The sequence below is a fragment of the Euprymna scolopes genome, chromosome 9 (assembly GCF_053919585.1).
Source record: "Euprymna scolopes isolate OS-2025 chromosome 9, ASM5391958v1, whole genome shotgun sequence".
NCBI classification, from domain to species: domain Eukaryota; kingdom Metazoa; phylum Mollusca; class Cephalopoda; order Sepiida; family Sepiolidae; genus Euprymna; species Euprymna scolopes.
In genome coordinates, this window is record NC_136490.1 from 18,549,828 (window position 1) to 18,576,080 (window position 26,253).

The 26,253-nt window shown below is 33.2% G+C and overlaps 1 protein-coding gene across 1 annotated transcript in view; it reads left to right on the plus strand.

Moving 5' to 3' along the window:
* Positions 1-9,308: 9,308 nt before the first annotated feature.
* Positions 9,309-26,253, plus strand: part of LOC145284449 (ras suppressor protein 1-like) — a 46,419-nt gene continuing 29,474 nt past the window's right edge. Inside the window, exon 1 of the mRNA XM_080133271.1 lies at positions 9,309-9,597. Coding sequence (XP_079989397.1) covers positions 9,489-9,597 — 109 coding nt within the window. The 5' untranslated portion in view covers positions 9,309-9,488. The remainder of the gene's footprint in view (positions 9,598-26,253) is intronic.

Consider the following 26,253-nt stretch of genomic DNA (forward strand, 5'->3'; position numbering starts at 1 on the left):
TAGCAAATGTTTACTTGCACCCCAAAATTAAGTTTGATACAAGATAATTATCTGATTCTCACTTTTTCTGTGATGGAGATCTTTTTTTATCTCAATGAACCCAAGAGATATGCCACCAGAAACATAACGTTCATCCATTGCTTGTGAAGATGACAATGATCTTGTTGTTTTGTTGAGTTTGGAGATGGCTCATCAGTCTGATTCAAGCTCTGAAATATATCCCATATGTAGAGCACCCTTGACATGATTCTGTAGCAGAAGTGTTGATTGCTCTTTCTTTTCGAATACCACATTTCCTCTTGTGTTCCTTGTGATTTGTAGTATGTTGTGAACATCCATTTTGTGTTAGGTTTTCTCATGAGCCGGAATACAAACTGAAGCTGTCCTAGAACCATTTCTGCTGTCCTTTTGTAGTGCTTATGGCTTTGCCCAACTTGCCAGAAGCATCCTGATAATCACCCAAACTGGTCAAGAAGCAACTCCCTCACAAATTTTCCTATGCAGACTGGTCCACACTAGATGATGTCATCCCTGCTATACTAATTAAGAAATGCTCAGCTGACCTTGCCCCCATACATTCCAAGCTCTACAATAAATGCCTTGCTGAATCTTGCTTCCCTAACAGCTGGTGAAAGGACTGGCCCTCCCAATTATTTCCCCATCAGTTTCCTAAAATATTTGAGACATTAATCTGTGTGTCAAATTATTAACGAGATAACATTTTTTTTACCAGTTTCAGAAATTTACCCGTAGTTTTGTATCAAAAGCTTCGGAAACGTAGGTAATGCTGAGCTGTGCGTACTGTGACATTTTTGTACTGTTCCACGCAATGTAAACAACTTGCCATCATAATTCTTGAATCCACGGTATTTGAGGTGTGCCAAATTATTAACAAGGCGGTTTGTTTCGTCAATAAAATGGGTCGTAAAGGTGGTTTGAGTAGTTCTGAAAAGAGTATTATTACAGAACAGCTAGCAAAAGGGAAAACACCATCAAAATATCGAAAATGATAGGAAGGTACCATCAAACTGTGAAGAACTTTTTCAAGGACCCTACAAAGGTATGTAAGATTAGCTGATAAAGGTAAATCTAGAGTTGTTTCGTGCCATTCTCTACTCCAAATTAAACGTGAAGTTGTTAAGAACCCTGTCCAGAAAAGTCAAAGAAGTCTTTGACCAAGCCGGATTGAAGAATGTCTCAAAAAGTACTCAATGTCGCCTTCTGAAAGAAGTGGCACAGTCTGTTACGTCTGTGACAAGCCTCCATTAAAGCAATATCACATACAAAACCGATTGAAATGGGCAGAGGACAAAATGAAAATGGATTTTTCCAAAGTTTTGTTCACAGATGAAGTGAGTGTCACTTTTGATGGCCCAGAAGGCTGGAGCAAGGGATCGGTCCTAGATGGACAACATCGTCATCAGTGTTTAAGGCACCAACAAGATGGTAGTGGGATAATGATTTGGGCTGGGATTATCAGAGGTACGTTAGTTGGCCCATGGAGCGTCCCAGAAGGCATAAAAATGACGTCAAATGCTTACATAGCTTTTCTGAAGGAGCACTTTGAACCATGGCTGAAGAAGCAAAAGTTGATGTTCAGAAGAACCATGATTTTTATGCAGGATAATGCTCACTCGCATGCAGCAAACAAAAACAGAGTGTTTGCAACAACTGGAGTTTTCTGGGCTACGGAAGATGTAGTGTCCTGCGAATTCACCATATTTGAACCTATGGAGTATCATGAAGCGATGTCTCTATGCAAGTGGACGCCAATTTAAGAGCAAAGATGAGTTGTGGGATGCTCTCCAAGAGGTACAGGGAGTTGTGGGATGTTCTGGTATCGTGAGGAATAACTGTTGACGAAAACACAAATTTGACTAATTCTGTGGACCAACCTCTTTTACAGGTCGTTCATAAAAAAGAATCGCATATCCTCTACTAATTATGTCAACAAAGAAATCGCTATGTAGTTATTGTGCTCTAAGGATTTTCCCTAGTTCATTTAATGTTTGAAAATTATTTCAATAAACAAGTTATGGGTATATTGTGTTTTTTCTCAACCTTGTTAATAACTTGACACACTAAAATCAACAGATATTCCTATCTTCTACCATAGTTTCACTAATATTGCTTTGAATACTTTTATTTTTTGACTGGAGTAGCTGAATAGTATTGTAAGCACTTTCTGAAAGTTTTATGGATTTTTATTCACTCGTTCCTTAAATATTTAAAAAATGTAAACTCATTTATAATTTGATACGCAGTGTAGTCCACCACCTCACAAAAGCTAATCTTCTCTCTGACAAACAGTATAAATTTAGGCAATGTCGTTCTATTGTAGATATTTTAACAGTTAACTGTAGCCCTTGATATATCCAAGGCATTTGACAAAGTCTGGCATGAAGGGCTACTAATGAAAATTAAATTGCACGGTATAACTGGACGTATACTAAATATAATTAGATCCTTCTTACACAATAGAAGCATCCAGGTTGTCATTGATGGACATACATCCAAGCTGTATAACATTAATGAGGGAATACCTAAGGGGTCGATCCTTGGACTACTATTCTTCTTGATATTCATAAACGACCTCCCTGATAATATTGTGTCCGAGATGGGTATATTTGATGATGATACAACACTCTATAACATTTATGAGGGAAGAAAAGATATACACAAAATTAAGACAATGGCAGAATCGTTAGAAAATTACCTCCAGACCGTAGTGGAATGGGGCTGCAAATGAATGGTAACATTTAATGCTAGTAATACTAAGCTGCTGTTCTTTACAATTAGAAGACAATATGAACTGGAACAATTGTGGAACTTGACATTGTAAAGGCTGCTGAAAATAAGGTGTGTTCCCTCTATCATACTATAATACTACTCACAAATGAAAGTATTCTATGCTTCTACAAGGCCACCATTCTCCCATGCATGGAGTATGGTTGCCACATCAGGTCTGGTGCATCTACCACTAGTCTCTCCCTCTTAGGTAAGGTCCAAAAAAGAGTTTTCAATCTAATAGGTCCCACTTTGTCCACTAAGCTCCAATCCCTGTCCCATCACTGCAATGTTGCATCTATGTGCCTGTTTTACAAATATTTTAATGGAATGTGCTTTGATGAACTCGTTGCACTTGTGCCCCCTTGACATACATATCCCTAACAAACTCTCTTAGCAACAAAATCTCACTCCTTCAGTATTGAGATCCCTAAATGCCAGAAAGCTTTCTACTCTAATAGTTTCTCCTTTCGAACAGCTGAACGTTGGAATTCCCTTCCTGCTTTCGATTTCCCTGATTGTACTGATATGCAGAAGTTCAAATGTAATATAAACTAACATCTTGTTAATCTTTCTTAGGCATGCTCCCAAATAGTAGCCCATTACCTCCAAGTAGCGATATGTCTTCTTAGGGGTGAACGTGAGTAAAAAAAAAAAAGTGTCCAAAAAACAATACACTAGAAAAGGGTAGGTAATATTACAATTTATTTTATTTTTGTATTTTGATTGAATTTAATCCACTTGTATCAAGTTTGAATGTTGATAAAACAAAATATCTTTCTGAATTTTTGAGATGAGGATTAATTATTAATATTATTTGGATTATTTGGACTACTCTTCTCATCTTGAGTGTTATTTCCACAACGTTTCAGCCAATGTAACCTCCGACCTTCTACAAGTGTATCATGTCTAACAGACTCTTTTATTTAATCCGTGCGATAGCATTAGCCCTGACCGGGTAGAAGTCCTAAGTGATTTTAAATTGTATTCTGGGTATCGTTTGCACTGAGGATTGAACCTTCAACCTCCAGAAAAGTGTCACTTACAACTGAATTTTATCAAAGACTTTATCCATTATGCTACGAATCCTTGTCGAAAGATTCCTGAGTTTGACAATATACACCTGAGGAAAGTCAGAGGTTCTATTGACTGAAATTTTGTGAAAATAGCAAACATAAAAACAGTAGTTTGAATAATCCAAATAATATGATTAAATTTTGATTCTTAGAATCAATTATAACAATTCAGTGCTGCAGATGATTGACTTCTTCTTCTTCTTCTTCTTCATGTATAAGGTCTGTTTTCATAGACATCAATGATTTTACTCTCTAATTCCTTCTGCATTCGGTCCTTCTGCATTCGGTCCTTCTAATGACATCTATGGACAAGCTAGATCTACATACATCCAGCAAATTGCACATGACGTCAACTGTGATCCTGAAGATCTGAGGAAGCTGAGAGAGAGAGAGAGAGAGAGAGAGAGAGAGAGAGAGAGAGAGAGAGACATTGGTCCAGGCAAGGAGTCCGACCAGATAGATAGACAGATAGATATGATTGTGCATTGTCTGGCTACTGTTTCTGACTGGTACTACAGAGGTCCTATATTAATGCTAAAAGCAACTGCCCTATCAACAGTTGTATAATATTGGGATAACTGTAGAGCCATGTTGCACATGTAAGAGAGCATGTACTTATTTTCAGTGGGCCACAACCCATATATAAAGATTCAGCAAATAGTCTACTTATGTGAGCTTACTGACATCCAACGAACACTTGCTTTGTCTAACATACTCTACTTAAAAACAATAACAATGCCAATATAGATAAAGAGTAATATGTTTAAACCCTGTCTGAAAGTACTTCTCTCAAGTTTCTAGGGTTAACATTCACAAACAACATGAATTGGAACAAATACACTTGCCAAGGCTCCTGCGAGGAAGGTGGGCTCTCTTTACCATGCTAAAAGGCTATTCACACCTGAGAGTATCCTGTATCTCTACAAGGCCATAGTTCGCCCATACATGGAGTATTGTTGCCACATCTGGGCTGGTGTATCTGCCACTAGTCTCTCGCTCCTAGACAAGGTTAAAAAAAAAGAATTGCCAATCTAATAGATCCTGGACTATCAACTAAACTCCAACCTCTGTCCCATAGCCGAAACATGGCATCCCTGTGCCTGTTTTACAAATATTTCAATGGCAAGTGCATTGATGAACTCCAAGCACTCATAACCTCTTGATGACAATACCCTTGACAAATCCAACAAGCAGCAAAATCTCGCCCCTACACTGTAGAGTTCCTTAGATTCTGTAAAGCCTTCTACTTGAATAGCCCCCCCCCCCACTGCTGCACTTTGAAATTTCCTTCCGGGCCTCTACTTCTTAGACTACTGACATGCAGAAATTCAAGTGTAATGTGAACAGACCTTGCTGCCCAACTCCATAAATAGTATTCCTGCAAATCTGGTCACAAATAGTAGCCCCTCATGACTGTCACTCTGTGCCTTGTTTGGGGTGAAATGTCAATCAATGAAAAAAAAACCCTTGGGGTTCACATTCTCAAATAGTTGGATCACTTCCAGAAGGTAATCTCACTGCCGATGCAATCCTCTATCTGTATAAGAGCCAGAAACGCCCTAAAATGGAGTACTGTTGCCACATCTGGGCAGGAGCTGCTGGGTTCAAAACCGGCTTCAAAACCTAGTAGGTGATGTTGTTTTCTCTTCTCTGCAACCTCTTGCCTACAGAAGAAATGTTGTGAGCCTGTCTCTGCTCTATTGTCATTTTCATGGCACGTGCTCCACTGAACTCTAATCTATGGTCCCCCCTTGCCAAACTTTCACAAAAAAACACTTGACTAACTACAAACCCTATATACGATTTCCCTCACTTTGCCTAAATCTGAACGCAGATTCCATGAACAAAGCTTCTTTCTCAGGACTGCCCATCTGTGGAACACTGTTCCGCTGGCCTGCTTCCTAGTTGAATACAACATAGTAGCCTTCAATTCCGATGTAAACAAGTTCTTGTTGAGCTGTCCCCATAAATAATGAAATTCTACCCAATTTACACTGTTAACAATTACTCAACTACCACCTTACTTTCATTAACCCTTATCCTCAAATGGCCTTTGGGCCTTGTAGGTAGTGACTCCCAGGAGTCAGATGAATGAAGAAAGCCATGCATCTGGGTCGCAATTAATTAACTATAAAAAAGGGTTTGTATGAATTTGTAACCTTTCAATCTAAACAAAAAGAGTGGTAAAGCGATACCACAACACATTATCTTTTTATTTTTAAGCGATTTAAATTAAAAAACAAAAATTACGTGCGTGTGTACATTAGTGATGTTTTAAACCATTTTCGGGTGAAAAAATTTATGTCTCATGTCGAAATTAGTATAAATTCAAAAAATTACAAAAAATGATTCAGTAGAAAAATAATTACAAGTAAAAATAGGATTTATTGAATTATCGAGTTTTGTGAGAAATTACATGACTTGAATCATGTCATTTGATTGGTTGACTAGCTTAACACATTGTTTTAATTACAGCCTTTCTCATTGGTTGATTTGAATTTTTAAACCGCAAGCACAGGCATGTTTAAACTGAAAACAAGCAAATCTTTCATGCATGACGGACTCATTTTTAATATTTTTATTGATTTAAGGGTTTTGGTACCCAGTATTGTTATGGCACCTTTGAGACAATTTAACCTACTAAGTTAGGTGTTCTTATACTGATGTAATATCGTCTTTCTAATCAGCAAATAATATTGATTTTGGTTTTACCTCTTTGATGGAATTATTCGTCTTTTTCTATTGGAACATTGTTTAAATAAACCTAAAGCCAATGAATAATTATAATCTTCACAGAAGATCTTTTCCCTACCACTTCTTACAAAGTTTTAACTACCAGTCTAGCAGTCAAAACTTTCTAAAATCACAGGCAGGAGCTAATTATCATGTCTCGAGATTTTAACTCAATTTTATCCCTGGCTTGTCCAATCACTAGCCAGCTCTCAATCATTTGACCAAGTACATAAAAGGCAAAATCACAAACCCTCTTTCTCTTTCTCCCTACTCTGCTCGGCAGTACACATCGTGAGTATTTGGCCTATTCCTCTTTTTTTATTGTTTAAGTATTATTAATTAATGTTATTATTGTGGGGAAAAGAAGTAAAGAGAGCGAGACAGAGAGTAGAATTTACGAGGTTCTTTCGTAGAAAATATATCAACAAAACAAACAAGGTTAACTCTCAATTTATAAAAGGAAACAGATTTATTACATTTTAGGAAATATTTTCATTGAAAATAATAGTTCATTTATGAGTGAACAAATAGGGGAAATTAGTTTGAGATTTCGAGGAAGTATTAGTTGATAATTCAAGAGCCGTGATTAGTTCACGGGTCTGTAAATCGTAAAGAAAACTTCCTCACTCAACTATATAAAATAATTTTCACTGAAAGTTTTTGAGTAGAGTTAATTAATCACTCTGGAAGGTTCATTGAAAAATGTGAGAAGTTTTAAAATAATTATTTTCATAAACTTAATTTCAAGTGAGCATATGATAATAAAAGGGGGAATGCAAAAGTTAGTTACTGTTTCTGTGTCTGTATGTTCGCCTACATTGTCTGATTAGCTGACTGTTATGTTCAAAGTGTTGTCGTGTTAGAGTTGAGTTCCAGACAGTAGTGATATATGCCTCCCAACACTATCTCTGAATTTTTGTTAACTGTTTTTTTTTTTGGCAAATACAGAGCTCTTTTAAAGATTCTCATCGGCTCCCACAGACACCGAATTTCCGACAGCTTAGAAAATTCTCTGATTGGTCAGAAAATCAAAACATTGAATTTTTAAAGTAATTTAGTAAAAAGGCGCCTCTAGCCGCATGCGCAGAAAACGTTTCGGGGCACTTGAATTTCCGGCAGCGAAAGAGTGAATATCGTAGCTCACCATAAGTATAACAAACCAACATGGCTCTCTTCAAACTCCCACTTATTTCCACATGCAGTACCCACGAAAACTTTATTTATCATGCTACAGAACTGCTCTCGTCGATACACTGATACACACACACACACCCACGACAACACGTAAACACACTGAATACCTTTCCCTTTCTTTCTCTTTTAACCAGCCTCCTTCATCTTGACGACTACTGGCTACAAATATGTGTAAACTGAACTATTCTCTCCTTCAACCAGCCGGCATGATATTAAATCTATCTTTACACAAAACACTTCCACCTATACTAACCTGTTTCTATCTTGTACACACTACTAACAAAGATAACAAATAAAGTTGCTTTTGAATATAGAATTAAACTCCATTTCGTTGTCTCTTATTCTATACCAGGCTCGGCTGAGCAGCAAAATGACACAACATAATTTAACATCGAGAAGATGAGATGACCTGCCTTAATCAACCAGGTAAGTGCGCTTTTCGATGTTGTGTCTATTTTTCGCTCTGCAAGAGTTCTAAACTATGTTAGAATAAAATTCTTACAGTTTTATTGTATGTTTTAGTGTGGAAGAGTTGTGCAACCAATTCAGTATGACAAACTGATTTATCTCCTTTGATTTAAATTAATGGTCTACCATTTAAAACACAAAATCTCATAACGTAATTGTGAATAATTTGTTTTTAAAAATACATTTTGCACATTTACTAAATCATTTTTTACAGAATTTATACTAATTCTGACATGCCAGGTAAGTGCGTAATGTTTTCACCTGAAATGCGTTGGTTTAAAACAACAGAATGTACACAAAGTACTAAAAATTCTGTGGCGGTTCGGAATGGAAGCTACTTAGTTTGAACTAGGACATTAGTCTTCTCTGTTCTCAATCAAAGGAGAAGAAACCTTCTTGACTAAAGAAAATTTGGCGCTTGTTCATTATAATAGCGAAATTGAAAGATTCAAATACTGTATTTCAAGTAAAACCAATGTTATCTACTTGTATCGTTGCAGTAATGAACATATCCAAAAATTACGAAAAATGATAAGATAGAAAATTAATAATAGTTTTCAAAGACAATTAGCGAAAATTGAAAAGAAGCAAACCAGAGAGTTTGAATCATAACAAGGGAGATAATTATTTTACGAAATATAATATATAGTAAAATTCAATTATCGGTAACTGTCTTCGAAAACTGTTTTCATTAATAATTAATTTTCTACCTCATCATTTTTCGTTATTTTTGGATATATTCATCACTGCGACATGACAGATAGATACAATTTACTTGAATTTCACTATTATAACGAAGAAACACCTAAAAAATTTTATTCTCAATACATCTATCTTTTTCTGAGAACTGAATACATTAAAAGTCGAACGTGTGTCTTATTTTATCCTATGGGAAGGAAAGTAAATAGTGACTCAACATTGAGAGTTTTATATTTTTCTTATCAAAGAGCAACAGATGTCCCAACTCGATTGACAAAGTTGATAATCACAACTGATGTCAATTACTGGCCAATCAGCATTCGAGAATGTCGACGTCTGCAGAGTTGTTTTTATACTTCCGGTCTGAACAATAACTTCCGGTCTGTCCAATATTACCATCAATGGTAATGGCGGCGCCTCCACCCTCGCGATTGGTCGACACATTCAACAATTGACTTTGACGGGACGGAATTATCGAAACACGGATTACTTTAGTCGACAAACATCAACTCTTCCTTCCATAAAACGAAAATGTCGAACAAACTAAAAAAAATCGTCGAAGAAAATAAGGAGCACCAAAATGCGGAACTTGATTTGGTTGATCGTTCTATTTCTCATATTTACGACGTGCCAGGATTGTGTAAGAATTTATTTTATTTCTCAAATTTTGTTTTTAACGACTAAATCGCAATGTTTATATTTGTTTTAAAGTTATTTGATTTGTCGAATAGCTTAATATATATTTTATTTTAAAACTTACAAGTTAGTATTCCTCCACCCAAGCCAAAAATAGAATTCGTGAACTTAATAAACTTTTAAATCCTCTTGTAAAAGTTTCTTTTTCTTTTGATGAAAGTTTTAGATTTTATTATTATTTTAGTTTGGTATTTGTTTAATGTTTAGTTTTATGTCTTAAGCAGATTACTCACCGTGCTATATATATATATATATATATATATATATATATATATATATATATATATATATATATATATAGGATTGTCAAGTGAGATTCAATTCATACAGTACAGTATATTTTGTTTATTAAATTGTTAGGTGAAAGTACAGATTAGTTCAAAAAATAAAACCTTTCTCAAGTTCAAGATTGATTTCTGAATAATAACTTTATAATTTCAGAACGGTTCGTATTCTTTAAAACTTTATAAGTACTAAAATCTCTCCAGATTATACAAAATAATAAAGATTTGTAAAAACATTGGTTCTTTCTTTCTTTTTATTTTTTTTATTCCTCCGTTATTTTCTGTTATTGTTGTCAGATTTGTCTCTAGTCTAATATTAAATACAGGATGGAACGATAAAAGTGTCGCCCTAAAGTAAACAACACTACAGCTTTATTTTTAAAACTTTTATCGAAAAAAATCAATTCAGGTAACTTGATTATGTAGTAGAGCTGACCTGACTGTAGCTGCCTTCGGCCTCAATCACCTCGATACGGGTCCGGAACTGGGAGCATGTCTTTTCCACAAGCGCCAGCGGATACTCGGCGGTGCAGGACTGCAGGGGCAGCAGCAGCGATTAGGCTGGCTTTGGTGATGTTCTCGACGTATGACCAAACGAAGTAGTCCAGTCCACTCCAGCGGGTTCAGATCGGGGAGAGAAACCGGGCAGTGAAAGAAGTTGTAGCACTCCTAAACTCAAGCCTTGGTCTCTTTGGACATGTGGGCTGGTGCCAAGTCCTGCTGCCACACCCCGGGTCTGCTAGTGGCCACCTGATTACACCAGGGGCTCACACCGCACTCTTCAGCACATTCAGGTACAATTTGGTGTTGACTTTCAAGCTGACTTCGAAGATGTGAGGTGGTATTGATGTGGCCCTCACTTGAAACCACACCAACGAACGACCATAACCGTGGCCGGAAACTTCGTTAAGATGTGTCCTCAAGCGTTAATTTGCATTTTGAGGATGCTGGCAATGGTCCTGTTGTCATATCTTGAATCAGTAGAGTGCATTAGCGGCGCACCGCAACAGCGCAGCACTCAGCAGCGCATGTGTCAGTTTCAGACATGATAAAAGGCTCCTCTTGAGATTTGTACATAACTGGCCAAGGCCAACTAGTAAATGGTATGCAACAAAAAAAAAAAACAAGAGGAAACCGTTTTTCATCAAACGGAAAAGGAATCAGGCCGTCTTTCCTAGAGCGACAGTTTTATCGTTCCTCCCTATATATGCTGTCTTTGTTCATTCGCTACTTTTTTCGTTGTTGACTATTATAAAACATACCTATAAACAAGCATTTTCATTCATCATTTTTGCTATAAACACAAAACAATGTTTCTCATTTATTAGGTACGTACAAAATGAATGATCGCTTCTTCGCTCCCCAAAATGTTTTTACATTTAGTGGATCGGTCATTTATTTTTTCAAATAGTCTTACAAAGCAAAAGGAGGGGGGGGGGTGAGTAAAAAAAACAAGGTGCCCATACACTTATGCTACCGTGCTACTTTTTAAAGAGTATTTTAAAGTTAAATTGAAGTTTCACGATATCTTTTTTTTTTATTATTATTAAATTGTTAAGCGGAAGTACAGTATAGATACAAAACACCCCTCCTCCTCATGTTGAGAATGGTTTTGTAAATAATAACGCTATTATTTCAGCACGATAACATAAGTGCATCAAAAATAAATATACGACAACGAATGTTACAAAAGTCAAACTAAATTACTCTGGATATTTTTATGCGTTTTAACTTATTTTAAAGTGTTATTTTACTTAAAAACAAAAAGTAAGGTGCTAATGCAATGCACTAATGCAGTGGCCGTGCTGAAATAATGTTATTATTTAGAAAGCCATTCTTAATATGGGTAGGGTGTTTTGTACCTATTCTGTAGCAGTGTCAGAAATTTCGTGAAAATAGTGAATAATTCCACCCCATCTTTCCAAGCTTATAACTCCTCGAAAAATGTAATTCAAGCCCTAATTTTTTTTTTCAATTAAAGGAGTAAGGACCAAGGTTTTATTTAAAAAAAAAACAAAGCAAAACAATGTGTTTTTTTTTTTTTAAAAAGGTTTTAAACTTCGGACTTTACAGGTAAATTTCTAAAAAACTGATTTTTTTTTTTTGTTTTAAATTTGAATATATTATTTATTGACCTTTTCTCTTCAATTTGTGATATATAAACCTATTAAACATAAATTAATTATTTACTTTTTAATAGACATTTCAAAATGAGAGGCGTAAATTATTCGACCCCCTATCTTTCTAAGCTTATAACTCCTCGAAAAATGTAATTCAAGCCCTAATTTTTTTTTTCAATTAAAGGAGCAAGGACCAAGGTTTCATTAAAAAAAAAAAAAAAAGACAAAAAGAAAAAATGTGTTCTTATAAAATAAGGTTTTAAACTTCGGACTTTACAGGTAAATTTCTAAAAAACTGATTTTTTTTTTTTGTTTTAAATTTGAATATATTATTTATTGACCTTTTCTCTTCAATTTGTGATATATAAACCTATTAAACATAAATTAATTATTTACTTTTTAATAGACATTTCAAAATGGGGGGGGGCGTGAAAATGGGGGGGCGTGAAAATGGGGGGGCGTGAATTTAAAAAAAACGTTTGTCTAAAATATTATATTCGGTTTATTGGAAAGAACATAAAATTTCACATTGACCCTGAAAATATCGTAAAAATAGAATCAATAGAAAAATTTTGATAGATTTTTAAAATTTAAAAATTTAAAAATATTGAGTTTAAAAATTGAAAAATATTGAGTTCGGAAAATTCATTACTGTTTTAAAAAAAAAATAAAAATATTTTTATTACTTTTAAAACAACTGTAATAGTTTATTTTGGAAGTATAATCCATAAAGAAAATAAATAACCCACTTTTAACAGAGAAATTACGAGATTTTTATATTGTATTCGCAGTTTCGTGTTAGGGGTGTCAAAAATTCCTACAAAAATTCTGATACTGCTACCTATTCTGTACTTAACTTTACAATTTAATAAAAACAGATATAAAACATTAATTTAACTTGAAAAATAAAATACTATTTAAGAATAACATGGATCCATAAGCGTACTAGCACCACAAGTAGTGCCAAATTTGTTGAGTTTCAACGAAAAAAATGGTGGTGTTCTAGGTGTATCAGAAAGTGGCCATTAAAAATGATGATCAGAACTTTAATAATTCAACTTACTATTTTTCGAAGCTTATAACTACTTGAAAAATGTAATTCAAACCCCAATTTTTTTTTCAATTAAAGGGGCAAAGACCAAATTTAAAAAAAAAATCACAGGCTTAATAGCAAATTATGCAATATTTGTTGTTTTTAAAGCGGTTTTCTTTAAAAAAAATATAAAGAAAATCATATTTTTACTTGCTTATAAATATATGTATATATACAAATGCCAAAAAATCACTTAAAAAATATGCTATTAAATAGGTAGTTCCATTCTTCATTGTTAAGAATTTATCCATATTTATATTTTAAATTCCATGTATTTTTTAAATAAAAGGATTTTTTAAAGCGAGGGTCCTAGAAAATCGCATTTTTGTAACATTGCGCGTGTTAACCAAAATTAGTATTTTTCATCCTCCGAAGTTAAAAAGCAAACAAGCATTCACTTATAAGTTTTTCACCTAGAACAAAAAATCCGATTTGTCGATTTTTTTTTTTTTTTTTTTTAATTCTTTTAATGAAATACAAGAGTTTTGATTGATATATTTTAATACTTCTTTATCGACTAAATTTTGTTGTTTTTTTTTTTAATATTTAACAAAAAAGAAAACATTCAATGAAATAGAAATATTTGCCGTCAGCGTTTGGTATTTACTTGACGATGTAAGCATAACATGAGTTTTCATTAAAAAAAAAAATCAACGTGGTTTTAAAAAAAAAGGTTTTACACTTTGGACTTTACAGGTAAATTTCCAAAAAACTATTCTTTTTTTTTTGTTTTAAATTAGAATATTTTCTTTATTGATCTTTTATCTTAAATTTGTGATATATAAAACTTTGGCACATAAATTATTAAAATTTTAATAGACATTTCAAAATGGGGGCGGGGGTTTGAAAAAAAAACGTTTCTCTAAAATATTATGTTTGGTCTATTGGAAAGAGCATAAAATTTCACATTGACCTTGAAAATATCGTAAAAATTGAACCCATAGAAAAATTTTGATAGATTTTTTAAGTTTGAAAATTGAAAAATATTTAACTTATAAAATTCTATTGATTTTATTACGTAAAAAAATGACTGCATGAAGGCACACCGGCATTTTGTAAACATTTTGTGAACACTGTTTTTAAAAAATAAAAAATAATATTTCTATTGTTTTTTAAACAACTTTAATAGTTTATTTTGGGAGTATATTCCATACAGAAAATAAACGACCCACTTTAAAAAGAGAAGTTACGAGTTTTTTTATATTTTATTCACAGTTTTCTGTTAGGGGTGTCGAAAATTCCTCCAAATTTCTGATACACTTAGTGCTGTTCTAACAGCAAGTTTTGAGCATTGTTAATCGCTCAAAAATCGAAAATTAAACAAAATACTGAATAGAAAATGATATTTTCTCATGATCCGTGACTTTTATCGGATGTGTTTCTACCAGTAGATTATGGTCATTTTTACATGTACCTGTCATTTATTCATATTGATAAACATTAACATCTTGGTAATTTATTTGCGACAAAATCTATTTGGGACAAAAAATAATAAACAACAAAAAAAAAGTAATCAATTTGCAATTTAGAAATCACAGCTTGTTGAAAATCGAGGTCCATCTTAAGAAACAAATATTTGAAAACAAATGCTAAAATATTTGTTCAGAAAATAAAACAATATTTCAAAACGGTTATTTTCATAGTAAGTGTCCGTCTAAGCTTCAATCTGTGCCCAACCACCCACCCCTGCCAAACTTTCACAAAAAGCACTTCTCTAGCTACAACCAATATCAATAATTTCCCCCACGCTATCTGTGCCTAAATAGAAACGCAAATTCTACAAAGCTTCTTTCATAGAACTGCTGCCAATGGAACTCTGTTCCGCTGACCTGCCTTCCAACCGACTATAACATGGTCGTCTTCAAGTCCAAGTCACGTTCTTGTTAAGCCATCTTCTTAATTAATTCAAATTCTACTCAATTACCACCACTAACGGTCAATATGCTGTTGCCTCACTGACCACTGTACACTCACTAACCTCGAGTTGCTTTGGGGCCTTTATAAGTGGTGATTCCTCGCTAAAAATAGAAGTATTTATGCTAAAATCAAAGCAATAATTAAAAACAATGGCAAATAATAGTTAATTAATAAAATGTCCTTTTTCAAAAGCAATATGCAACTTTGTGACTAATATCACAAATGCATTAAAAAAAAAAGATGTGTCAATCGTGTAAAGTAGAACTGACTTGAAATGGTCTTTGAAGTGCGAGAATGGATGCAACTTTTGCATTTATTTATTTAGAAGTCTAGCAGGGATACCTGGCGTTGTTAAAGATTGAATGCGGAACTTTTATGCCATTTTGTGTGAAAACCAATAACACATGTTAACTTTGTTTATTTTCATTTTGACATTCAATTTTTGGAAGGAAGGGCCGATGGTTGGGTGGAAAGGGTGGAAGTAAATTGGATTTAATTGAAATATATCTCGGAAAGTTTAAATCCTTCGAAGCACATCCGACGTTTCGCGACAATCACTGAGGCTTTCTTTGTATGCTTGACCAAAAACCTCGATTCTGTTAACTTGTCATTACCTTCCTGAAACGAAGGAAGAAATAAAAAAATAAAATAATAATAAAACGATATTGACCGATTTATTTATTTACCTTGCATTTTAGGCAGATTTGCCGTTTAGTTGTACAAATATCCTCGAACCATGTAATTGCTAAAAGGAACGCTGTCGGTCAAAACTGGTATCTCACTTAATGTAAACAGAATGTAACTGTTGTATATAATCATAATTGTTTAACAAATAATAAAAAAAAGAAAAAAATGCAAGATGAGGTTTTAAAATGAATAAATGTTTTTTATTTTATAATTTAAAATGCAAATCATTAGACAATAAAATTTTGGATTAATTTTACAGTTTTAAAATAATTATGTATTATTTTTATTGTTCAATTTTTTGCATTTTAAGTTATAAAATAAAACACATTTATTCATTTTAAAACCTCATCTTGCATTCTTTCTTTTTTTTTTATTTGTTAAACAATTATGATTATATACAACAGTTACATTCTGTTTACATTAAGCGAGTTATCGGTGTTGACTGAAAGAGTTCCTTTTAGTGATTACATGGTTCGAGGATATTTGTACAACTAAACGGCAAATCTTCCAACATTTTGATTCCCCCCTTTACTGACAAATTCACCAAATATCAGGAAATTAACCAATTTTAATGAAATTTTTAGTATTTATCAAATAATGATCACGAAAAATAAAAATTGTTTAATCTAAAAGCAAGAACAAAGAAAAATAATTAAATTAACAAATGTTAAAAATTATACAAACGTTCACAATAGAAATATCCAGATGCATGGCTTGGAAAAAAAAAACCCCAAAAAAATCAGCACTACCTACCTCCCTCCAACTACCTGACATCATTTTCAAACAGTCTTTTCTGACATTTTGGTTTCTGTAGAAGCCATGTTTAGACGACTTTGTTTTGTTTGAGTGAAGCCAGAATCTCTCGCTTTTGGGGGCTAATTAAGCTATTTTTATTGTACAAACAAGGTCGTTTTTTTTTTTTTTTTTAATCATTATTATATAATTCAATATCTTAGGATTTTATATTACTAATTATCTTTGAAATAGACCCAGAAAACTAATATTTATCTTTCAAAAGATTTTTACTTCAAAATTTAGCTGAACTTGTCCGTTTTTGGAATATCGCCGTGAAAACATTTTTCATTATAAATCTTTTTTTTTTTTTTTTTCATGTGTACAAATATATTTTTCCTTTTGAAAATTAACTTTAGGTTTGTATCTTTCAAATACAATCAAAAAGTAACTGGAAACCTACAAAAAAATTATGATAACCCGGCCTTCAAAACTATGTCCTCCTATCTTTTTTTCCACCATTAATGCCTGTACCTAATGTTATATTTATGGAAGATCATTTCTCTTGCTTTCCACCACGTTGTTCATCAGTAATCGTAAAAATAAAGAAGTATCTCATTAATGTGTGTGTGGGAATAACTAATGGTGTTAATACTCTATTTTTGTAGGTCACAGCCATTTCTTTTTATTTTTTTTTATTTTATAAGAAAGGAATGTCATCCTATTTCCACTTTGCAGTACTTAGATTTTCGGATCATCTGACTAGATCAAAGTGTACTATGTGTTTTATTCTCTCCTTTTGGAGAGAGGTGGGTAGTTTATTGTCGAGTGTCTGAAACTGCTACTCTTTTTTTTTTCTTTTTTTTTCTTTTTTTTTCTTTTTTTTTCTTTTTTTTCTTTTTTTTCTTTTTTTTGTGAGGTAGCTGGATTCTCTACTATAAATTGGTCTAACATTGTCACGACAGGAAACTTTGATTTTCATAGATTAGTTTTAAAAAATTGTTTATGAAAAAGTACTAAAAAAAAAAAAAAACTTAGGAAACTTATTTTATTTTAGAAAGAAGGAAAACAGGTTTGGGGTACTCCACTCCCTGTATGATGCCTTATTTTCATGAAAAAATAAATAAATAAATAAACTCATGCATTTTAAATATAAAGTTAAAGATTTTGGCCAAGATCCTAGCGAATCGGTTGCAGGGAGTTATCTGAGAGTTGATCAAACCTGAGCAAAATTGTGCTGCAAAGTGGAGATTGATTTAAAACAATTTGCATCTGATCTGTATGATCCTAGAAGGAGGGATAGAAGATGACACAGAAGCCACGCTGATCAATTTGGATCAGTCCAAAGTTTTTGATAGGGTTGACCATCATTTCCTGTCATCTGTTTTAGAGACCCCCGATTTTAAACTGTATATAGATCTCCGTTCTTTACTGCGCACTAGGGGCAATAGTCAATGGAAAGTGTTCGCAATCCTTTGCTAACTCCCGAGCGATATGTTAGGGCTATGCTCTTGCTCCTGCTCTATATATTTGCATTGCATTCGCAAACTAAGGAGCGAAGAGGCAAGTTCAGTTCTGCTCAAAATCACATTGCCTGGTGGATTGTGAGCCACAGTCTCTGCGGTCACCGATGACATCACTGTCTTTGTGTAGTGCTTTTGAGATATCGAGGCAGTGACAGAGCCGCTCACGTGTTATGAAGCAATCACAGGAGCCAAAATCAACTGCAGCAAGTCAGTCAGCTTGCAGTTGGATACCTGGAGTGTTGTCACCATCACCTGGCTCCTTTCTGCTGGACAGATGGCCAGTTCAAATCCTTGGCATCTTGTTCAAACTGGGTCTCTAGCTTGAAAGGAATTGGTTGGAGATACAATCAAAGGGTGAAGCGTTGATTGACTTTGAAGGAAACTCTTCTTAAAGAACAGAGCAGAGGCATACATCAATTATGTCTTTCCTTTCATCCTCTACCAATTGGTTGTATTTCTTCCTGTGCAAACCTCAAGGCCCTCGAGAGCCTCCTGTCCTCGCTTCTCTGGGACAGGAAGAGGCATTGGATTCAGACAGATTTGTATTGAACATTCATATGACAGAGGCTTGGGGACGCCCGACTAGGCACACTACTGAGACTCTAAGAGACTGGCTTTCCTGAGTCGAACCTGTGTGGAACCCCAAGGCTGATAATGCCTTTCCTAACCTCATCCTCAGCCATTCAGTCGAGGGTAGGCGTAAGCCAAGGGGCGACATGCAGTCCTTCAGAGAGTGCCAAGCAGTGCTGAAAATGCTTTTGGGGTCCAATGACCTTTCATGGCTTTCCACAAAGAAACTACACAGGGAACTAATCAGGTGGGGAGGGGGCTACTGATAATTCTTTGTGTGGACGCCTTGGATGGATAGTCAAAGGAGATCCAATAGAGTTGGATGCCAGGTTTAAGTCATCTCAACAACTCTAATCTCGCTCATCTGGCGACTGGCCCAGAATGCATTGTCTCCTTATGCGATGCAACACAGTGTTTGAATAGTGGAGACGCCAGATTGCTTCTGCTGTGGTTCGTTTGAAGATGGAACGACTGAGTATGCTTGCTTCAAATGCTCTTAACTCTGATAGGAGTATGTCAGCAAGGTGACAGCTCATATTAATCCCCAGCATCCTCACCCATTAAACAATACCTATGTTACCAATGTCGGTCTGCTGTGAAACAGGAAGAGACGAATGGTGTTTCTCACAATCTTGGCCACAGCGTGAATGGTGGTGTGGACGTTGCGCCTGACAGTGGACCAAGGGATTGAACCTATTGCTGATCAGGATCTGATCGTATTCTTCAAGCACCAGCTGATGATCAAGATTGGATTTGATAGAAAAAGATTACATTTTTTGGAGTTTGAAATACGGTGGATAAGAGTGGTAAACTTGTGTGTAAGAAGAGGAGTCAAGTATGAGTATGCGTTCCTTGCCTGAGCATGGCGTACGTGGTTCCTGGTCCTGTCGGACCCCAGTCTTTTGAGTAATTTTTAAGTTTTTAGCCTCTTAGCTAGTCGAGTGAATGAATTTCCCCCTTTCCTGATAATAGAAAGTCTTCAAGATGGACACTCCCTATTTTTGTTCTTGGCCTTTCTCTACTCTTTGCACTCCTCTTCCCCTCTCTTATTTTCTTTTTTCCCCACACTTATCTCAATAAAAACAAATATTAACACTTTTAGAGCAGTAGCCATTAGAATTATTATTCTGGAATTTTATTAAAATTGAGACAAAGTTACTAAATTGTGGCGTAGCTTTATTTTTAGAAAATAAAATTCTGTGTTGCTTTCTGGGATAATGAAAGTGATCGCTTCGTTTCGGTCAACATTAACGCTGGTTCTTTTTTTTAAAATGACATAATAAACTATTTCTGGTCCCAGTAAGATTGCATTTTGTAAAATTGCTAATTTTTTACCCTATTTACATATTTTAAAAATGTTTTTTTTTTCTTCAGATTACATGCGTAATACTAAATAGATTTTCACTCGAAATTGTTCCTCATTTAATATAAAAAAAAAAAACATATCTATACACATTTTGTTATCACTTTCTATCTAAATGTCAATCTCAATGTGCTCACATTTTTTACTTAGACCGAAGAAAGAAAAACAAAAACATTAAGAAGACTAACGCCAAAATGAAAACTAGGCTAACAAAATATAATCACCATCTTTGAAAGGCTCATGTAGGGTGAAGGGGTATCAACTGGCCTCCGAATTCATGATGGCGATGGGAACATAGGTCGAAATGCTTTTCCCTAACAAAAACAAAAAAAGCGTAAGTAAATTAGCAACAACTCTGAAACAAATTCTAAAACTTAAAACAATAAATTTTATTTAACCAGAAATAGTTTATTTTTGTGTATGGGAGAAATGCAAGTTGGATTCAATCCTGAATGTTTGTGATCTCCATGAGTATAAAATTAAAAAGATTAAAATCCATGAATAAAGCTGGAAAATGTTCATTTTTATAAGACCATAATTATAATAAAGTGAAAAACGAATATTTGTGTAATTGTAAGGGTATTGGCTAGAAATCTTTCATGGCTGAAGAAATCCTTCGCGACTGAGGAAATTTTTATTATCAATATATCTTATGAAGAAACACTATGAATGAAAGTATACCAGCAAGATGAGAGTTTTGCGAGGAAAAATATTTGTCTTTGTTGTTTGCGTGAACAAAAGGATTGAGTAATTTATCCATTGCAGTTTGAATTTGGTATTCTTAGCAATGCGCTATTTTAACGTCTTTCAGACGGAGTCAGACACTAGTGATAATTACAGGCAGCGGCGATGGGAACTTGCGGAAACGCTGTCTTTTTTTGTTATACTGGCCCCTTTTATATTGGCTTTCCAGAATGTTCCAACCCATTCACCGTCTACATACGCAAATAGACAAAAATATAGTCCCATGGATTTGTGTGTAAAAAGAATGTGTCACAACCACTCTTCTACGCGCTAACAGAACTGCTTGGGTGAATGATGACAAAATTAAATTGCTCCTGAAATGAATAAATTCCGACTGAATATATTCTTCTGATTACGTGACGAGCGACTTGATTTAGCTGGTCACTACACTCATTTTCTTTTTGTTCTTATTTACTTGCCTCCCCACGAAGGCAGTTAGACATAGGGTTGGTTTTTCATGTGCAGAAAATCCAGCCTCCCCCCTCCCCCCCCCAAAAAAAAATTGGATTAGAATAAAAATTAAAATTGTCCCAGTGTAGAAAAATTTCTCCTCATTGACCAAGAACAGAAAGGATGGTGTGTAATATCAAAGCAGATACTACACTTTGCTCCTAGCCAAAAAGCCCCAATGATTGCTGTTGAAACAAAAGTATTAAATAAATTGTCATTTTTTTTTTTTTTTTTTTTTTTTAAGTGTTTGAAATTTACATGTAAAAAATTTTTTTTTAGGAAATACTTTCCTTCTTCCTGAATGACAAAATATTTCAAATATCTACTAAAGAAATGTCGGAAGGAACCCTGTTAGCCATGACTTATATGATTGAAATTTTTTATTTTTCTCTTGTGGCACAAACAAACAATTATTAAATCAGTATTATTAAATAGTAAATATTAATTTCCTATTTCAATCACCCAAATTATGTGTTTTGCTGAACAACTTATTTTAACTTAAACCATAATTTTAATAATAAATAAATAACATTAAAACACTTAGTAAACATGTACTTTCCTGGCCCATGTAATTTTATAAGAAATATAATGTGGTAGTTAAAAAATACTTGTTTTGTGGGGGGTGGGGATATAACATGCTAAATTTATTAAAATCTATTTAAACATTATGTATAAAATAGGAAAATGAAATGTTTTTTTTAATTAGCTGACACACTAGCGTGTTTCCAAGATGAATCTTTGTAAAGCTAATTAATATCAAACTTAAGACGAAGAATAGTTGATACGGAAAGATGTAAAGTCTTGTATAAAAAATAATTTGAGTTGGAAAAATTAAATTCTTGTACATTAGACATGCTTTTCACTTTTTATTTTAAATGCTGTGGATAATTAAAAAAAAACCAAAAAAAAACAACAACATTATCTTTTCAAAGCGGATCGATTAGAAGAGTGCATGTTTTTTTTTTGTTTTTAGTTAAAACAAATGACGAAGGGATGAAAAATAATGAAGATGTGGGGGAGAATAATGGAGAAAATATGATCGGACATTTATTTCTGGTTCAAGTCTCAAGGTCTCAAGGGTTTCTTACTAACCTGACCCCATGTTAAAATTTAAGGAGTAGAAAGTGGATTTTGAATTTACTTTCAATTAGTGGTGGAACAATTAATCTGAATTGGAATCGTTAATCGTCAGAATCGTGTATTTTGAGGGGAATCAGAATCGTTAAAAAATACCTTAGATTTATGATTCTTTCATTACGATTCTCATATTTTTAAGTTGAACTGTTTGTTTGAAGTGAGATTAATGCTCTCAAAAATTTATGATAAAAACGTCATAGAACTTTTCATAACATATTTAATATGATATACAAGAATTTTATTAACTACTTTAAAGGTAATTATTTATCTTAATGAGTTTTCTTATTCCGTCATATACATAGGTGCTGTCTGTCTATTTCGAAACTTCGAGGCCCATGATTAGTTATCTGTTTGCACTGTTGCGAAATTTAGGGGCTGCGAAGTGACATTGTTTTCATTTGTGAGCGAAGTTTATTTATGTATAAAGCAGCCTAACTATGTCAAGTCCATGAAAAAGTTGATGAATACTTAACTCTTAGAGAAAAAAGATTTTACAGTGCTCTCATTGCGAGTAAATCATGTTAAAAATCAGTGTTGTTTTCCAACTGATGACTAAAAATAAACAAAATAAATAAATAAAGATAGGGGGCGCTTTTTTTTTTTTTTTACCGAAACTCTTCCATTAGTAAATGAATGAAAAATCTCATTAGTGAATGAAAAATGTCTTGTCAACCTTTATATTTTTAAAAAATAAAACGAGCAAAGTCAACAGAAAATATTTCTAAAACCAAAGTGAAACTGATCACGTGGTATCAGTTTGCAAAACTTTGACAGTTGGTCAGCTTTTTTGAAGTATCCCAAAACAAAAACGTTAAACTACATATTATGCCTACTGACGGTTCCGCTTAAGGTCTTTTGAAAACTACAAAAAAAAAAAAGAATCATTTTGCTATCTGTTAAATAAGTCCAGTAAGTGAATTTAATTTTTTTTCTTTTTGAAATTTACATTTCATTAAAATATTCTGTGAATGAAGCAATTACACATTTATTTTGGAATTTCTTTGCACAACAAAAACAAAAAAAAATGTGAAAAATTTATTTAAAAAAAGGAAAAAAAATTAACTTTTTTTTAAAAATCCTTTGAACCCTGACTTTGCAAACTAACTAGTCACTTGGAGGCGTTCAACTAAAGGACTGTAGGAGCTTGGTCGACATTCACTGATGCCTGATATCATAGTAGTCTTCATGTGAGCATAGGTAAATGTTTCCCAACCCCTAACAAAAAATAAAAAGGTTGTCAGAAACAGCATTAAGGCCGAGGCGATTTCTAAAGTTCAATAAATGACTTTTATTTAACAATAGAAATAAACAATTACCAAAACTTTACTCTTTTATATAGAAATAAGACATTGAATAAGAATAAACATTAAAGGACGATAAGTATATAATTATATATAATAAAAATAAATATAGAAACGAACCAATTTATTTAGATTTTAAAAAATCACATTAATATTGTTAAGAATATTTTTAAAAAGTCAGATAAATAAATAGGAATAATTTGAGACGATTGAATATAAAAGGCTAAAAATTTAATCAAAGATTTAGTTATTTCTAAATGAAATTTAAAAATAAGAATATTCTAGAAAGTGGAATAAAAATCAGTTAGCGATTAAAGCTGCAAAAAAAATGTTAAATTTTAAAGAGTTATCGAAGATAAAGAGAAAATAAAACAAAAAAAATGAATATCAAAAGATAAACAAAACATGTTATTTCCCTTGAAATTTGATGTTATTGCATTTTTGTTGAATTAATCATGACTTACTTTTTCTTTATATTTTTTAATATATAAAATAACTCTTGTAATTGATTGTTATTAATTTCATGGTGCATGTTTAATTCATGGTTAAAATATTGAATATTCCATAGAATGGAAACAGGCACAAACTTTATTAAAGACTTTTCATATCTATCTGCATAAGTATACTTTGATAATTATGTTTCAGTTTGAAGAAATCTGGTATAATAAAATTATGGAGTGTTCGTTCGCACCTGACCTCCATAGAATGGAAATATGTCACAAAGTTTAACAAGTTTTTTAATATAGATCCACAGAATATTGTGATAAGTGTTTCAGTGTGAACAGATATGGTATAATAAATTATGGGGTTTATCTATTTTTACTTTCATCATATTTTGCTTTGGTTTTGATACCCCCAAATTCAAAGCTATCTCTTTACAACCCTTCCTTCCTATCATACTTTCATAAATCAGAGTCCATTTTCTGTAGGCTGTTTTTAAACCCAGTCAACGACTGGTACTTTTGCTAGTATATATATATATATATATATATATATATATATATATATATATATATATATATATATATATATATATGAAGAAGTTTGACTGATATCCAGATAACCTACATCTAAAATGTCAAATTTTTAAAAACTTTGACCCCAATTTTGACCCCCTTAATATTTATCGTTTTGGGCTCAAATTAAGTTAAAATGTTTGACACATGTCCAAGGAACCTACATCTAAAATTTAAAGTGTTTAAAACCAAAATTGGTGGAGGAGTTTGGTAGAGTTTTCAAAGGTCAAATCATTGAACTTTGACCCCTTGACAGCCAAATTTCTGGCCAAAAATCGATTAAAAAGATTTTCTCAAATCTCAATAACCCTTATGTCAAACCTCGAGTCTGCAGACTGAAAATTGACAGAGTAATTAGGTAGGGAAATGTACACACACAGACAAACTCACTTATCGCTTCAGACAAGGCATGAATCCACTTTATGTAAGAAGCTTATATATATATATCCTTGTCTGAAGCGATTTCCATAAAAAAATTATTCTAAAACAAAATATTTACAAAAATATTTGTTTTACAATATAATTTTTCTTTTCAAATAAATTCTCTATAACACAACGATTATGTGGAGATGTAATCTTTTCATACGAACAGTACTAAACAAAACATCAATATGAATTCAAATGAATGTCGATCGGTGAAGAATTTCAAGATTAACACAAACAGAAAAGCATTCATTATTAGTAAAATTGTCTTCTCAGAAAATTTATAAGCAGAACTTTAAATAAATCTCTAAAATTATTTTCTGCTTCAATTGTGATAATAATACCATTGCGTGCAATGCTAAGGCCTGCTACAACTACTAAAAATTGCATGTGCAGTACATGTGATAATGTATGATGGTTACGAAAATGAACTATGCATGAGTCATGATATATATTTATGTATGACAATGGCAGGGAAGCATAGGGTATAGTTTGGATGTATTGATGGAAGCTGGGCATTTTCAAGGTTACATCATCTTAGCATCCAGCAGCTGAATGACTGGTTCATACCAGCTGCAGATACATCCTTGCTATCATTCTGGCAAAGGAGGGTGAGATCAGGATCAAATGTATTTTAAATACCCTAATAATGATGATGCGATCAGTGTGTGCAGTGCTCAGGTGCAGTACAGGGTTTTTTGGTGAAATTGAGTCTGATGTAATTTTGGTGGATTTCAAAAAGCATGATTGATGTAAAGGATACAATAACCAATGTAGACAGTTTGTTCTATGCTTTAATAAATGTGAGTATGAAAAAATATTTTCGAAAGTCATGAAACTGCATTGGTTTTTGAAGCATAAGTGTTAGATAGATGGAGATGAAAATAGGGCTTAGGATTATTATTGACAAAATGGTTAATGATTTTGTCGGTGTGTACTTTGTCTGTTGCTTGACATCAGAATTTTAATTAATCTAAGTCGCGGGAAGGAAGTTGTTCAAAGTATGACAGGTCAATGAATTCTTTTGATATTAAATAACAGATAAAGTGTTCGATTTCCATAAAACTGACAAGACAAACAATGAAACATTTAAAACTACATTATTTTTTAATTTTTTTTTTAATTTATTTATTTATTTATTTATTTTTTTTTTGTCACAAAATTAAATAATGCACAAAATGAGTGAAATAATGAAGCCGGTCAATGAAATTATGTATTATACTATTATTTTTTCGCC